The sequence below is a fragment of the Sebastes umbrosus genome, chromosome 21 (assembly GCF_015220745.1).
Source record: "Sebastes umbrosus isolate fSebUmb1 chromosome 21, fSebUmb1.pri, whole genome shotgun sequence".
NCBI classification, from domain to species: Eukaryota; Metazoa; Chordata; class Actinopteri; order Perciformes; family Sebastidae; genus Sebastes; species Sebastes umbrosus.
In genome coordinates this window covers 7484520-7499888 of record NC_051289.1, presented here as the reverse complement: position 1 = coordinate 7499888, position 15369 = coordinate 7484520, and the positions used below count along the sequence as shown (strand labels likewise).

The following is a 15369-nucleotide window of genomic DNA, read 5'->3' as shown; positions in this document are numbered from 1 at the left end:
CCTTAAAAGTCTGAGGTGAGCAATTAAAAATCAGCCATAAGAATACCAAATAACACAAGACAGACATGCATTTGTATTAGCCGAGCAAAACCAACTTCAGCTACACTGTTACAGCAGGTAAATAATCCCTTTTAGGTCTCTTGTTTCAAGAGATGTATCTTAAATAATGAGGGCCGAGCATGACACCGTACGAGCACAGCTATTAATTAATGAGAGGGTTCCTCTTCTTGTGTGTGCGGTTGGAGCAGTGGTGGGTAAACAATTGAAAAGAGAGGAATAAATTAAGGCAGGGAACAAGTGCTTGACCCATTTCTGTTTGCCTTGTGGGAATGTGAGCTGAGCTGTGCAGCGGCGCTAAGCTTCCCCCTGCACTTCCACTGCGTTTATTATTACAGACTGAAAGCACAGAAGAAGAAAGACTCACTGCAGACAGACAGATCATATTTGATGCTGTGCGTTTGCACAAAACTGTTGTTTACCACATCATTTATCTCTAAAACTGCTGACAATTTTGACAGCTTTTTAATTTGCAAGAAAAGCTGAAACCGATGCACACACTTGTGTAATTGTATTCTGTGTTTTTTTGGTGAAAATGACTTTTAAATAAATGTACCTGTTCTGCACAAGGAAGTCCACTAAGTGCAGTGAGGTCTGGTCAGCAGTCCGTACAGAGTAGTGCAGTGCTGTCTCTCCGGATTCCTGCAGGGGGCCATCAAACACAGCAAAGACACGGTGAGACAATCTTGGGCAGCATCCATTCTGTATTCTCTCTGTGTCTCTTTCAGCATTTAAACAAGCTGCAGTAAACAAAATGGCTCCTAAAAATAATATTTCAGCAAGCATGAAGCTGTAGATTTGCACATTTTTTGCGAGTATCTTGCAGTAATTTCATCCTTCTCTGTGAATTAAAACGATAATCTAGATGTCATTGCTTTAGATGCAGCATCAAAGATGGAGGTTAAATATATGGGAGTGAGGAATATATATGTGGTGGCATCTATAGGGAAGAATGAGGGCTGTATATAGTCACGCATCCCTGTCTGTGTCTGTGTTCTGCGGGGGGAGTGGGATGTCGCTGTGCTGTCAGCAGCCATTCAGACGCACTGACAACAGCAGATCAGATATCGGTGAGTCAGACAGCAGCAGCAGCGGCTCTCTCTGTCAACAAACGATATCCTCTTTTATTCTGCCGCTGCATTGCATCGCTTAATTTTTCATCAGAGAACTACCATGTCTGTGTTATAAAACCTTGACCCATTTATGTCAGATTAAGTCTGATCACCCGTGTTGTTTACGGTGCAGCATCCCCACCATCCACCGCTTTGTTATTTAACTTTCATTTATGCCTGAACCGGCGGTGCAAAAGGCAAAGGAAACAAAGAGGAGAATGAAAAACAAGAGGCATGAATTATGTCGCCACAGATGTCGTCATCTGAGTGAATATGAACTCAAAAATGAGATGATGCCTTTTTTAATGCGGTGGAGGTTGCTGGATATCACCACCTGCTGGTGAAGTTAGCCGGATGACTCCTAACTGTTTCTACCTGCAAAGTAATGCACCAACTGGTAGAAATGTGTCAGCGTTGCTTACAGTAACATGTGCAGAGCTCTGAGAGGAACATCTCTGGGGTGTGTAGTCTAATATGAGATCATGGTGTGTGTGTGTGTGATAAAAATATACTGCAGCCATGTATGTGAAGGTTATGGGAGGAGGTTTGAAATGCAGCCAAGATTCCAGGCAACATACTAACCTGCAGTGTTACATGATATTCATCGCAGCCAAATGAGTAAGCAAATCATGTCAGAAATACGCAGTTATTAGTATTCTTTTTGTGCATTTTTCTGCTTTATTGGATAGTGAAAGCTGGGAGAGAGACAGGAGAGGTAGGGGAGAGGGAGAAGGGATGACATGCAGGAAAGGGCCCAGGCCACTGCAGTAGAAATACGCAGTTTTAAAGGGCAACTAATGAAAAATAAGCAGCACAACTACCCAAAATCCAAGCCGACTTATTCAAACTGCTTGTTTTGTCAGACCAACAGTCCAAAACCTAAAGATATTCATCGATAACAAAGGCTACATTCACACCAAATCCGACGGTGCGGCAAAACCGCAAGTCTTCCCATTCATTTTGAATCGGGGGGAGTGCGTTTGGGCTGCGGCTGATGCAAGGAGCACAGAAAAAAAACACGCAGCAGCCTGCAGCGGAAAAGTAGAAACAGAATCAACTTTTGGAAACGCAATCCGACGTCACGCTACGGTGGCCAATTATGTAACCACCAATCCAGAGCTTTACAATCCAGCCATGAGGGAACAAAAGACTCTTCCACATCGCCGCACAACCCTCCGGAGAGTCGCTGCAACGTCTGATCTAGTTTGAATGCAGGCTAAGATAATCAGAGAATATCCATGTTTCAGAAGCTGAAAGAGGTGAAATTTGTCTGCATTTTTGCTGACTGGTTACGATGACGCACAGACCTCACTCTCAACGGTTTTCATTGTTTAGCTGCCCGGCTACAACTTTACTGGTTTGGTTCACGGTCACCACTCTCATAGCGTCGTTTTCAGCCCCAGCAGGCAGCTGTTTACAGCAAAAAAACTCTAAAAACACATCGTACACTACCTGCGCAGTGCCAAACAGCAGACAGACACAGTTAGAGACTAGCTGGTGAACATAGTGGAGCATTTAGCAGCTAAAGAGCCTGATATTTGCCTCAGGAGTTGGTAGAGACCAAAACAGAGCTATTAAAGAGTGTATATTGGACTTGCATTCGTTAAGTGACCAAAAACACGACTCCAAATAAATGCTATTGTTGCTCTGTACCTCCTGGATGCATAAATAAGCAACCGTTTGCTAACAAGTTCGCCATATCAACTTACAAGGGGATGATATGTCAGTGTTGTGTTCACAACTTGTTTCCGCTGCCCCCAAGTGGCCAAAAACAGTTATTGCAAGTAACTTTTGGAGTAAAAGCATTAATCTTGATAACGATAAAAAAACAAATAAGTGAGTATGTATGTTTTTTGATATGGGTGAGCCTGAACATTTAAGCTCTGTGCATAATATATAAACTTGTAGACTCACCGCTCCAACCTCGGGGAGCGGCTCCATGAGTTCAACCCCCTCTGCATAGACCTGGATGAGGGACAGCAGATCCCTGGACTGAACCGCCTCAAACAGCTCGATCATCTTAGCTGACGCGGACGTGCAAGTCTTCCTCGCGTACTTGTGGTCCACATATTTAGCGTAGATGAACTCCTTCCTCATCGTCCTGTGGAGGAGGAGGAGGAGAAGAGGAATCCAGTCAGCGGTTTGGATATAAAAACAAATCTAGTTTGTTCTGGCAGCTTTTTGCGCAGAGAAAAACTTACATGTCACTGGATGGAGTGGGTTTTGGTGTAGGGGTGGTGAGGTTTCCCTCCATGATCTCATTGAAACTACTGTTCCCTACATTCTTGGCCAGCTGGGGGAGAAAGAAGAAAGAGTTAGTATTAGATCACAATATGTGCATGTTCTCAGAGACAGATTAGCACATTGGTTGTGGGAGTATGCATCCCTGCTGCGTTAGGGATCAAATTCTGCTCTCTCCAGTGTTTCCACTACTCTTTCATTATTTCTAATATTTCACTGGAGATGAAAATAGTAAAGGGCGTGGACTGTTGCCTCAAAAAAAAAAGCTATTTATTCACTTGGTAGACCATTTCTCTGACTCACCAAGAGTTCTGAGGTTCCTAGCTTGTCGAGCTCCATGGACTGGATGCGGGAGATGTGGACCCCCATCTCTCGGTGGATGCCAGAGCACTCGATGCAAGTCAGGATCCCCAGGTTGGTGGACAGCCACTTCGGATCTAGAAACACAGATATGAGAAAATGTGTGTTAATGCTTTCCATAATCTAAAGCATATGGTTGCTGTTGACAGCTGGTGAAGGTCCAGTAAATCTATTATAAGTTGGATATAAGCCTCAGATTTTAAGCCTCAACTGAAGATCAAATAACAGATTTTGATTTAAGTTGCGCCAGGTAACACTGGAAGCTCCAAATCGCAAGCAAGAAGTGCCAGAAATCGTGCAAATAAATGTCGGTAAAGTTCAACTCAAGTCCAGTCTGGGGATATCAGACACATATCATCCCTATCTCTGCTGTCAACTATCAACTAAATGCTTTAAATTGTATCTAAGAATAAACGAGCAAGACGTTTTCAGCAATAAAATCAGTCCTGTCCTTCACTGAAAATACGTTTTGTGTGCCTGCACTGTATTCTGGTGCTTAAAGTCTGCTGTCAGTAGAGAAATTGGTTTCTCAGCGTCCCTACATTTGATTTATTCCTGTATGATTGTAAAACTTGGGGAGAAATATGTCGAGCTTTGACAGAAGCTATTACTTGTCCTTGAAAACCTCTGACGCCGATGTTTAAAAATAGTTTTCTATACATTTTCTGCTATAAAACACCTTGATAACTGTCCTGTATCTTCTCAACGAGATGCTGCAATGAGATGCAAATGTTTATCACCACTACTGCACCTCTTTTTACCTATTTTTGTTACAAATCTCACACCTTTACCAATCTATTTCTGCTGCAGCTCCATTTTGCCATCTTATGCCATTGGTAAACAAGAGTAACGTCCACATATTCTAAACTCCAAATATATCAAATTTACTAAATACACAACATTTCGATCCCAGTCGGATCTTCATCAGGTAAAAACATGATTTCAGCTGATGAGACAGGTGTATTTTTACACATGAACCTTGCTTCTAAATTAAGTGAACGTTGACTGCATTTACTGTTTTTATTTATTACATTGCTTTGTTGAATACTTGATTCTGATTGGTCAGTTATCACAGCGTCTGTTATTTCTTTATAACAGGCCGCTGCTATGGGCGCAGTTCTGGTGTAGAACTATTGATTTCTGAAGTAAGTAGACGTGTCATAAGTGGGATAATGTACAGCTAGCGGGTCATTGTTGTGAAATAAACCCCTTCGCGTCGGGGTCTGGTGCCGCATCGCCCCGTCAGGGTTTATTTCACAACAATGATCGGCTCTAGAGCTGTCCCGAGCTGCTTCGAAGCTTCGGGACAATGCCGCTCCTGCACTACTGTACACACATACCTCTACACATAACAAACAGCGATATCCGTCTGAGAATAACTAATAATAATTAACATTGAATATGAATAATTAATAATGTTGAGGGATTATTCCTTATTTCATGGGCTATTTGGGGATTTATAATTTATTATGACATACCAAAAAAAACAAAAAAGAAGCATTTGAATAGTGATTTGGAGGTCAATTACCATGGCAACGGTCAGCCCTAATCGGCTCACTGTACATTATCCCTCACTTATACAACAACAACAGACATTTCAGACCACTGGAGCAGTGGTCTGAACCCTTTTTCGTGTCAAAGACCCCTAAATTGGTACACATTATGTCACGAGATGAGCAAGATTTTGTTTCAGGGACCTCCATCCGAAAAGATTTTGGTTGCAGAGACCTGCAGTTGAGGAGATAACTGTGGAGGAAGTGAAACCTATGATCAGAATAGTCACTTTTATGACTCATATTGGGCTCACCTCTATAGTGAATTTAATAGTGAAAATAAACTATTCACCATTTTTCTCGGGACCCCCTGGGACTCCCTCAAGGACCCCTGGGGGTCCCCGGACCCCTGGTTGAGAACCACTGCACCACAGTCGCATCACACTGCAGGAGGCAGATAGAGCCCATTGCGTAACCAAGCAAACTGCACGAGGCGAGCTGTGATGTAGCACCCTCTAAACCGCCGTCATTGATCTTGCGTCACCGCCTGATGTTCTGATGCACTCTGGGAGATTTAAGCGAGCTTTAAAGAACGTAGCGCTCAGCTGTGTTGGTTGCTGATGCTGTGATGTCGTTCTGCCTGGATCTGACAAGTGAAACACCAGGCAGCCAGACGCCGCTGGAAATGTCGGAGGCAGCACGAAAACCAATGAGTCATACACAGAAACACGGGCGGAAGGGAAGGCACGCACACACATCTTCACAACATAATGAACAGATGCTGGCAATAGGTCACAGAGTGCACGCTCGACAAGATGAGCTGATGCACGGTGACCTCTATAGCTGCTTAATGCTAAAGCTGCGTCGTATGGAGGGAGGTCCTGGGAGAATATCAAATGTGATGGAGTTGTCCTCGTTCTACTCAGACCAGAGGGAACCTTTGAAAGTCATTACAACGACCTTTCAACCGCGGAGTTAACTTTATGAGTTGAGGAAAGGAAACCCTGTCAGAGCATTTGATAAAGGAAACAGGAATCAAACAGGAAACGGAGCTTAAACCCACATCTGGAACATGTGTTTATACACTGAAACCATGTTCACGGAGGGACGACGCAACAAGAGTATAAAGACATGACGAATTACCTCTGCAGCGGTCGGCGGAGCGTGCGTGACTTATGTAACAAAGTGATGTAATGATGTTGTTTCTCAAAGCGTAGAAATGTTTGTTTTTTTTACCCTCAGAGCATAAAATCCTCCCGTCGGACGCTCGTTGTGTGTGTGTGTTTGTGTTGACAGAGGAGAGTGTGTACGTATATGTGTGTGTGTTAAGCGTCAGAGTGCCTGAATGTGTACGCCACTCCTGAGTGCTGAGTCTTTGCTTCCCAGTGTGGGGGAGGATCAGGATGGGGTTGTGTCCTGAATGCTAACAACGCTCCTGCACACACACACACACTTGTTTGTTGAAGGCTGCAGGGGGGATTTGCAGCTCGTTCAGTTACCATCTAACTGAAGGACACTGAGTTCAGGGCAGCTGTGACATTGCAAAGAAATCCAGATTGGTGCGTGGCTTTAAATAAAACATTTGCCCACAGTGAAATCATAAAATGCTGAAGTGAAGGTGTTTCAACAAGGTGAGGGTTGACTAAGCACAAAACAGGAAGAGGATGTGTATACTTAGCCTCTTTGGACACACAAACAGCAGCAGTACACACACCTGCAGCTCCGCAGTCGCAGCACAGTTCGTTGCCTGGCATGCGCAGCACGTCCTCTATGATGGCTTTAGTCAGATCCTCTAAACCGTCCTCGCCTCCGCTGCTCTGCTCGCCACGAAACGCCATGTTCAAGGCCTCCTCCTTACTGTTGGTCAGCACCGAGATCCAGCTGCAAAAGGAAACACATCATTATTGGTGTTAGAAATAATAAGACATTTTTATTTATTTTTAAAGCACAGTTGCAGAGTTATTTAACCAAGAGATAAAAACACCACCAGATATAAAGTAAGTAAGCTAAAAAGAAAAATCTATAGCTGCAACTGCCCTAATCTGATGATTATTTTCTCTAAATATTGAACTATAAAATGCCCATCACAATGTTTTAATCTCTAGGTGATATCTTCAAATTCCTTGTTTTGTCCAGTAGTCAAAAACCCGAAGATATTCAGTTTACAATGATATTAAATGGAGAAAATCCTCACAATTGAGAGGCTGGGCCTCTGGAAATATTTGCCATTTTCTCTTGAAAAATGCCCTAAACAAAGAATCAGTTATTTCTGGCAATCAACTAATCATTTCTGCTCTAGAAAACATTATAAATAAATCACTAAATATGTAGATTACAGTAATGAAAGAGCAAGATGTTGATTTCCATAAACCCTATTATCACTTTATATCTACCGTCTGTATAACTGGTCCAAAGAGAGATGTATTATTCATTACACACTAGGGCTGTCAAAGTTAACGCAAATTCTTTTTAATGCCACTAATTACTTTAACGCATTAACGCAACTTGCAATTTTTAATTAACCTCTTAAAATGCGACGAGCCCGGACATTATTCCTTCAGAGGCTGTAGCAGGATCAGCTAGAGTGAAGATACTAGTATCACATGAAACTATAAAACCTAATGAATCCATTGGTACCAACCATGTCATACTAGCTTGTCACTAAGGAGCTTAAATAACGCTCCAAACTTACGCTGAATTTTGGTGAGGAAAAACTGTCATGGCCATTTTCAAGGGGTCCCTTGACCTCTGACCTCAAGATATGTGAATGAAAAAGTGTTCTATGGGTACCCACGAGTCTCCCCTTTACAGACATGCCCACTTTATGATAATCACATGCTGTTTGGGGCAAGTCATAGTCAAGTCAGCACACTGACACACTGACAGCTGTTGTTGTTAGTTCAACTCTTCTTATTTCTGTTTTTTGAAGATGGCTCTTTATTAAATTCAAAAACGTCCTTGTTTTGGATTAATTTCCTCAGCAGTGTTTTTGTGTTTGCTGATTTATTTACTTGGAAAAGGTCAACATGGTCATTAAGAATCAGGCAGATAGGAAACGATGTAGACGCCTTTCAAACATGGCCTCCTGCAGCTCTCTACAACACACAATCTGTTCCTGCAGTCTACCCACTGAACTCACACACACACACTCACACACACACATTGGGCTTTATGAGCCTGCTGACGTCAGCACTTCCTCTGTCATTGCCACTCGACCCTGTCTGCAGAGGCAGAGGCCAGACAGGGAGTGGGCACATAAAGGATGTGTTAGATCGTCTGTTTATGTGAATGTGTGAAGATATTTTGATCCACAGATGCGTAGGTGTACAGATGCTGAGCCAAAGCGTTTGTGTGTGTGTTTACTTATATTATGCATGATACGCTCCCAGCCTAATTGAAGGGGAGCGTGATTGCACAAAGCAGGAACCCTATGGAATACTAAATATTTCATGGAAAATCCCATGAAGATGCCGATGCTGCTGTAGCAGTTGGAAGTGCGTGATCGAAGCTGCAGTGAGGAGCAGCAAACTTGATCCCAAAGGACGACAAGTACACGGAGACGCAGAGTGTTCAACCACAGAGAGGCAGCAGAGTGAGAACACGCAGACCCAGAACAGAAAGGTGCCACAAATCAAAGAGTTTGTAGTCTAGACAGCTCAAGAACATTCAGTATGATGCATTTAGTTTTTTCTTTATATGATTCAGTGTTTTTCAGAGCGTTTAAATACCTTTAGATTCAACAGAGATCTTTTTTTATGTCCATAATTTTGACTCTTGTGAAATGTGAATCAGTCAGATTTCTTTTATTTGTTTTCAGTCACAGTAGATGCAGGGAACCATTAAGGAATAATTTATTAAGGATAATCCTACATCACAAAAGATGCGTGTCCTTTCTGTGATGCAACAAAAATATTTGTTTTTGTGATTCCAGTATATTTTAGTGCTATTTTAAGAGTTTATATTTTGTTGATTATCGTGATAATATCGTGAATCGCAATTCTTTTGGCCAGGATAATCATGACATGACATTTTTATATCGTCCCCATGCATACTTATGGGACAACAAGCCAGGTGTGGTAATCATCAGAACTTATTACACGGCTGTGTTGAATACTCGATTCTGATTGGTCAATCACAGCGTTCTAAGGTCTGTTATTTCTTTATAGCAGATCGTTGCCATGTATAACAGACCGTTGCTATGGTCGCAGTTCTGATGTCGAACTCTAGAGGACCGTTTTTGTGTCAAATTACTGATTTAAGCTGGATAATGTACAGCAAGATTAACTTTTCATTTGCAGAGATATCATAACAATGTTTACTTGCTGTAAAACCAAATCAAATGTGTGCGCCTGTGTGGTAACAGTCAAAAGGTTAGCTGAACATTTAGCACAACTACAGAACATGAAACTTAACGTTGCTGTGTAATAACTTAATAAAGCATTTGTTGAATTACTACAACTCTAGTAATATGTGTCTGTGCATGTGTGTGTGTGCGTCTGCCTACTGACGTGCACGTGTGTATGACAGCATGGGAAACAACAGTATGAGGTTACAGCGACCTGAGTTACTGGAGACCACAAATCTCACTGCTACCCACTCTCAACAGTCTCTCTGCAACTTCCTGTCTTCAAGTATGAGAGCAGCCGCTAACCAACCCCTCCATTAATAAAAACCATTAGGTGACAGTTTGTGATCACACACACAAACTCATTCAGTTAAAGGTGGTCGGATATGAAAAGCTAATAGTGGGACAGCTAAACTCAGTAAGAAGTCATGATAAATGCTCTTTTTAGTGTATTTATACTCACATGACAAACTCCTGTTCATCTTCAGCTTGGAAATGATATGTCCGGTTATCTGTTGAATACAGAAACGGTGACGTTAAACAGGCAAATTTCTTATCTTGCATTTTATAATACTAGAAGCAAACGACAGCGTGCAGTAAATTATTCAAATGTATCACTTGTCTGTGTGGCACATGTTGGAAAAGCAGTCTAAAAATAGTCTGTTATACTTCCACAGATTCGTTTTCCTTGATGTTTATAAGAAGGCAGGAATTCCCCAACCATCTCACACTAACATGTAGATGATAACTAAGCTATTTGGAGACATAGTGAGACTTACGAGAAATGAGATCGAAGCACTTCCTGTCCTCAGAACTCGGCTTGACCTGGCAGGTGAGCAGGTTGAGTTTGACCGGCTGCCTGTTGGACTGTGGAGCACAAACACATTGAGGGTCACACAGATCAGAAAACATGAAATATACAATCACAACAAATCACTATATTACACACAGGAGTCTATATACATTAGTTATGGAGTTACTTTTGTGTCTTTATTATGCAACCAAACAGAATAGGTTTGAGATCAAAACTTTCCACACTGCAATCAAAAAATGTTTTATTGCAAGTAGAATAAATTTGTGAATAAAAATGGATTATTGCAAATTAAAAACTTTGCTTGATGTCAAGCAACAAACATTTTGGATTTACAAACAAAATGTTGGGATTTGCAAACGAAACTTTTGGATTTACAAAGAAAAATGTGGAATATACAAACTAAATTTTTGGATTTGCAAACAAAATTTTTGAATTACAAAGAAAACTTTTGGATTTACATTAATACATTTTTAAGTGTGGAGAGTTCTGCTCTCAAACTTATTCTGTTTGATTGCATAATAAAGACCCTAATGTAGTCTAAATACCAAAATATTCAATTAACAATCATATAAAAAAGAGCAACGCAAAAAAGCCTCATATTTAGGAAGTTGGAGCAAAGAACATTTTTGCTTTATATTGTATTTAAATGATGAATCATTAACAGAATTATTGTATATATAGATTTTTCTGTCAACTTATGAATCCATTATTCAACACTTCTGTTGTGATCCAAATACACACCTCAGGAATTTGAATATTCATGTAATTAAAGACCCCGTATTAAGAAACTGGACCGTGCTGGCTGGGCTGTGTACTGTAATAATGGGCCCAGTTGGCACATGCATGGTGAGCATTGTCTCCTGCCAGTGTCCGGGCAGAGGACGGGCCAGGTCGGGCACGTGCTAATGAAATGCTAACAGGCTGTGATGAGCCGTGGTGCTCGCCTGGCCTGCTGGCAACCCGCCATGTCAACTAGAGTCACCTAGAGTTCAGCTGCCACAGAGGCTGAAGAGAAAAAGGAGAACTTGGAGTGTCAGTAAGCCGCCTCCAGAGAGAGAGAAATGATTATAAGCTCTCATATAACTACCAAGAGTCAGACAGATAGGTTAAAGATTTAGTCCCCCCCTTCGCTCAGCTGAACAAAAGGAAATCTTTCATATCAAATCTGAAACAACCACTTCCCCTGAGCTACTCCTAGCAGACACAAAGGATGTTTGAGGCAGCGGCTGAGTGAAGGTTCAGATCATGTTCACACCCTAACACCTCAACAACAGCAAATGTGATGATAAAAATGCAGAGGCTCACGGATGCATCAGTCATTATCCTCCCTGCCATGGTACATCCAGCTGTGTCCGTTGGGAAGAAAGCTTCCTGAGTGTCACCAGGCTTACATCTCAAACAACATCCCAGCTCACTGACGTTCCTCAACTCAACTCAAAGTTACTGAAATTCATCAAATATGTACACCAGACAGTGAACTGGTATCACTCGCATGAAATGAAAGGACTGATTTAATAAACTGACTATAATTAGACAACAAGAGCTGTACCACCAGTGTGGCTAAATACTAAATCGTTTGTACCAAAAGATGGCCTTTAGACAGACATTTTACTGTAGATTATAATTTAAGTTTAAAGATATTTTTTGGAGTTTGACTAACAGGACAAATAATAAAAAAGAAAAGATCCTGCACTGTCTGAGGCCAGCAAACCAGAACACTTTATTTATCAAACTGGTAACAATTTGATCTGACAAGGATCTTCCTCATGTCTACAAACCAAAAACTCTTCATAAAGGGGAAGTTCACGTGATTCATAGCCAGCAATGGATAGAGGATAATCCTAAGGGACATGGTAAACAGATCGTTTAGATAGATTTAAGTGTTATTTAACCACAAGATGATTTGAATCAGATCATCTTGGTTTCTAAGACTATTTATAGTTTGATATTTAGAGTAATAGGGCTGCCCCCTTTTAGTCGATTAGCCGACTAACTGGTCGTTTTGGTCGTAGTCGACTAAGATTTTTTTCCTCGATTAGTAGTTTTTTAATGCTTTTTTCATGCTGAATGAGTTATTTCCAAGAAACATATGAGCACATCTCTGTTAAACACAAGACTTAAAGTGGTGCTTTTGTGTGATTCTTTGTGGAGAAACTATCAGATCTGTCGATTAAATCAACAAATCGATTAGTCGACAAAATCGTATGAGTGTTAGTCGACTAAGAATTTCTTTGGTCGAGGACAGCCCTATATAAAAGAACCTTTGCTGGTTATCGATGATGATGATATTACTTTATAGTCAGATCAAGTCTGAAATTTTCTTACATCTCAGCAGCTCCATTTGCAACATCAACACAGACAAAAATAAATCCTTCTTTATGAGAAGGAGTTAACTTGTTGGTTATATTATATCAAAAAACTTTCAGGAGCTTCTTTTATATTTTGTTTAGATGATATAATTTGATCCCTTTAAAGTACAATGACAGTCAGGTTAACACAGCCAAAATGCACAGACTATATCCTGTCACCAATTGGATTTATCTGTGCCCGATGAGACACCTCACTGCTCCGCCACAATTATTTAAACTAATTCAGATCTGAATTCAGTTTTTAGATTCACACAGGAAAGAAACCATCACACATCAGCTGCTGCAGCTGCACCAGAGAGGAGGAGAGACGACCCCACAGACGTGCCAGCGTATACAGTACACGCTCACACTCGCTGCTCTGAGATGAGTCACCGAGGCGCAGCGGGCGGAGGGGGGAGGGGCGACTGGAAGAGGGAAGAGAGGGGGGGCGGGGGAGAGAAGGTTGCCATGACAACCCATCTATGTCAATTCCACTCTGCCAGCCTCCAGATTGAGAAAGCCCAACACAACCTCCCCGCATGATGTTCTCCCTTTGATCCGCACAGCCAGTGTGTGTGTGTGTGTGTGTGTTGTACTCACTGTGGCATGAGAGATGGTGAGCATGCCCCCCTTCACTGAGCACTGCCTCCTCTGCCACACCTTCCTCAGCCTGTGAAGAAGAGGAGGAGGAGGGGACATTAGGAAAGGACTTGTCTCTGAATTTTAATGCAACATGAATGTGTCTCTATGGCGTTTTTTTAAATAATTGCCGTGCTAGCAGCTCACCCATCACTCTTCTTCAGCAGGTAGCCTTTCTTCTCACTGCCAAACTCCTTGTTCCCCTGCAGCTGGTGCATGCTGTAGCCACCCTGCTTACTCTGCGAGTCCTGTGCGAATCCACACAAAATACAAACATTTAACACGCGGGGTGTACAGAGAAGCTGCTGAAGGACATGCAACGCAGACAAACACACTGCAAACATCAAAGTATAGGGTCTCCTCTCAAAACCAAAGTGCAAACAGGAAAATGTAAATCTATAGGGCATGCTCTGAAGCCTCTTAAGGGCCAAACCACTCTACTGTCAAGCAGAACAGATAGCATGCTCAACATGCACCAGCACTTACTCTTCTAGACTTGATTCCAGACAAGCAGAAGGCAGAAGGGGAGGGAGATAGAGGGGAGAGGTGTGAAAGATCCAGATCAGGTGCAGGCGGTGGGTGTGAAAGTGTGCCTCCCGAAAACACACAATTTTGTGCGTTTAACTCTCTAAATGTTGTGCTTACGGGAGGGTGATTATTAACAAGAGGAGCTACAGGAAGTGTAAATTAAATGTGAAAGACTGTGTCATGCGCAACAGCGGACTGAGAGAGTGAATGTGTGAAAACACACGTAGAGCCACAGCGGACTATTTTTGCTGTTTGAGAAAGTAAATCTGGGATTGTGTCAGTGTTTTTTAAATGTGTGTGATGTGGTGTTAAAGTCGGGGTGTGAGTGGCTCTCCACTGAGCAGCCAGTGAGGCACAACACTGGTCACCAGCAAAGCCTACCACACACTGGCTACCAGCATGGTACAGCACTGGGCACTCGCTCTGTGCTGCAGGAGACAAGCTCCAAACATTGGTAGTGGCCAGAGTGCGAGGAGGTGCGAGTCATCAGTCTCTAACAACATGTCTGTGTAGCATCTGGATCAACGTGGCTGGTGCTGTGTTTAGCCTTACATGTCTGAGTTTGGGCTGCTTTGTTAAGAATTTCACCTGCTACAGGTTTAAATTTGGCCTTGGAGTCTCTCTGAATGTGAGCTGCCTACCTCCTTCTGGTCCAGCTGGAGGGAGGACTTGATCAGATCCCGCAGGGCAGTCAGCTGCTTCTTCTCCTCATCCTGAGTTTGTTTGATCTGACGAGAACAAATGCAAAGTTGAGGACAAGATGCAGATTACCAGATGTGTTTATGTTTATTGCAGAGGTGTGGACTTGAGTCACAAAGTTGATGACTTTATACTCGACTTGACAAAATAAAAAAAGACCTGCAACTCAACTTGGACTTCAACACCAGTGACTCATGACTTCACTTGGACTTGAGCCTTTTGACTTGAAAACACTTGATACCTTCCCCCAAGCCCAAAGATTAAAGGGTTAGGGTTATTTAAAAAGTGCGTGCACGGAGACGTCAGTGTTGGAGATGATGGGTTTATTTACTTTTTGAGAAATCCTTTATTGATTTGTTTGGGAAGAGGATTTACTAGTGGGGGGGAATACTTGAACTGAACAAACTGAATTTCTATCTTTTGTTGTTTATTGCTGTTTTTTTTGTTGAACTCTGGACTCTTTATTTTTGTGAATATTACTCCGACTTACATTTGATTATCTTACACTTAATTCCCCAAATCCACTTAGTTTGAACCAATCCTACAGCATCCAATCAAGTTGCAGGAGAAAAACCATGAAGAACTAATGTTACGTTACGAGCTCCAGTTCCTCTGTTGTTAAAACGGCATAAATCTTTCTCTCTTTCTCCAACAGACTGATTCAACTTCTTCAATACAGGACATTTTTCCTGCCCAAAGCAACAACACTTCACCTCTATCTAACAGAGAACTC

The 15369-nt window shown here is 42.0% G+C and overlaps 1 protein-coding gene across 5 annotated transcripts in view; it reads right to left on the bottom strand.

Annotated features, from left to right (window-relative positions):
- The window catches only part of asap1b (ArfGAP with SH3 domain, ankyrin repeat and PH domain 1b), a 64386-nt gene that overhangs the window by 9962 nt on the left and 39055 nt on the right, over nt 1-15369 (bottom strand). For 3 of the 5 annotated variants that reach the window (XM_037756587.1, XM_037756591.1, XM_037756589.1), the window contains exons 9-19: nt 14579-14665; nt 13896-13904; nt 13557-13657; nt 13371-13440; nt 10388-10475; nt 10072-10120; nt 6978-7144; nt 3714-3847; nt 3371-3462; nt 3084-3270; nt 614-699 (exon numbers count right to left, since the gene is read on the bottom strand). In XM_037756587.1, coding sequence (XP_037612515.1) covers nt 614-699; nt 3084-3270; nt 3371-3462; nt 3714-3847; nt 6978-7144; nt 10072-10120; nt 10388-10475; nt 13371-13440; nt 13557-13657; nt 13896-13904; nt 14579-14665 — 1070 coding nt within the window. The remainder of the gene's footprint in view (nt 1-613; nt 700-3083; nt 3271-3370; nt 3463-3713; nt 3848-6977; nt 7145-10071; nt 10121-10387; nt 10476-13370; nt 13441-13556; nt 13658-13895; nt 13905-14578; nt 14666-15369) is intronic. The other 2 variants (XM_037756588.1, XM_037756592.1) reach the window with 1 other exon arrangement.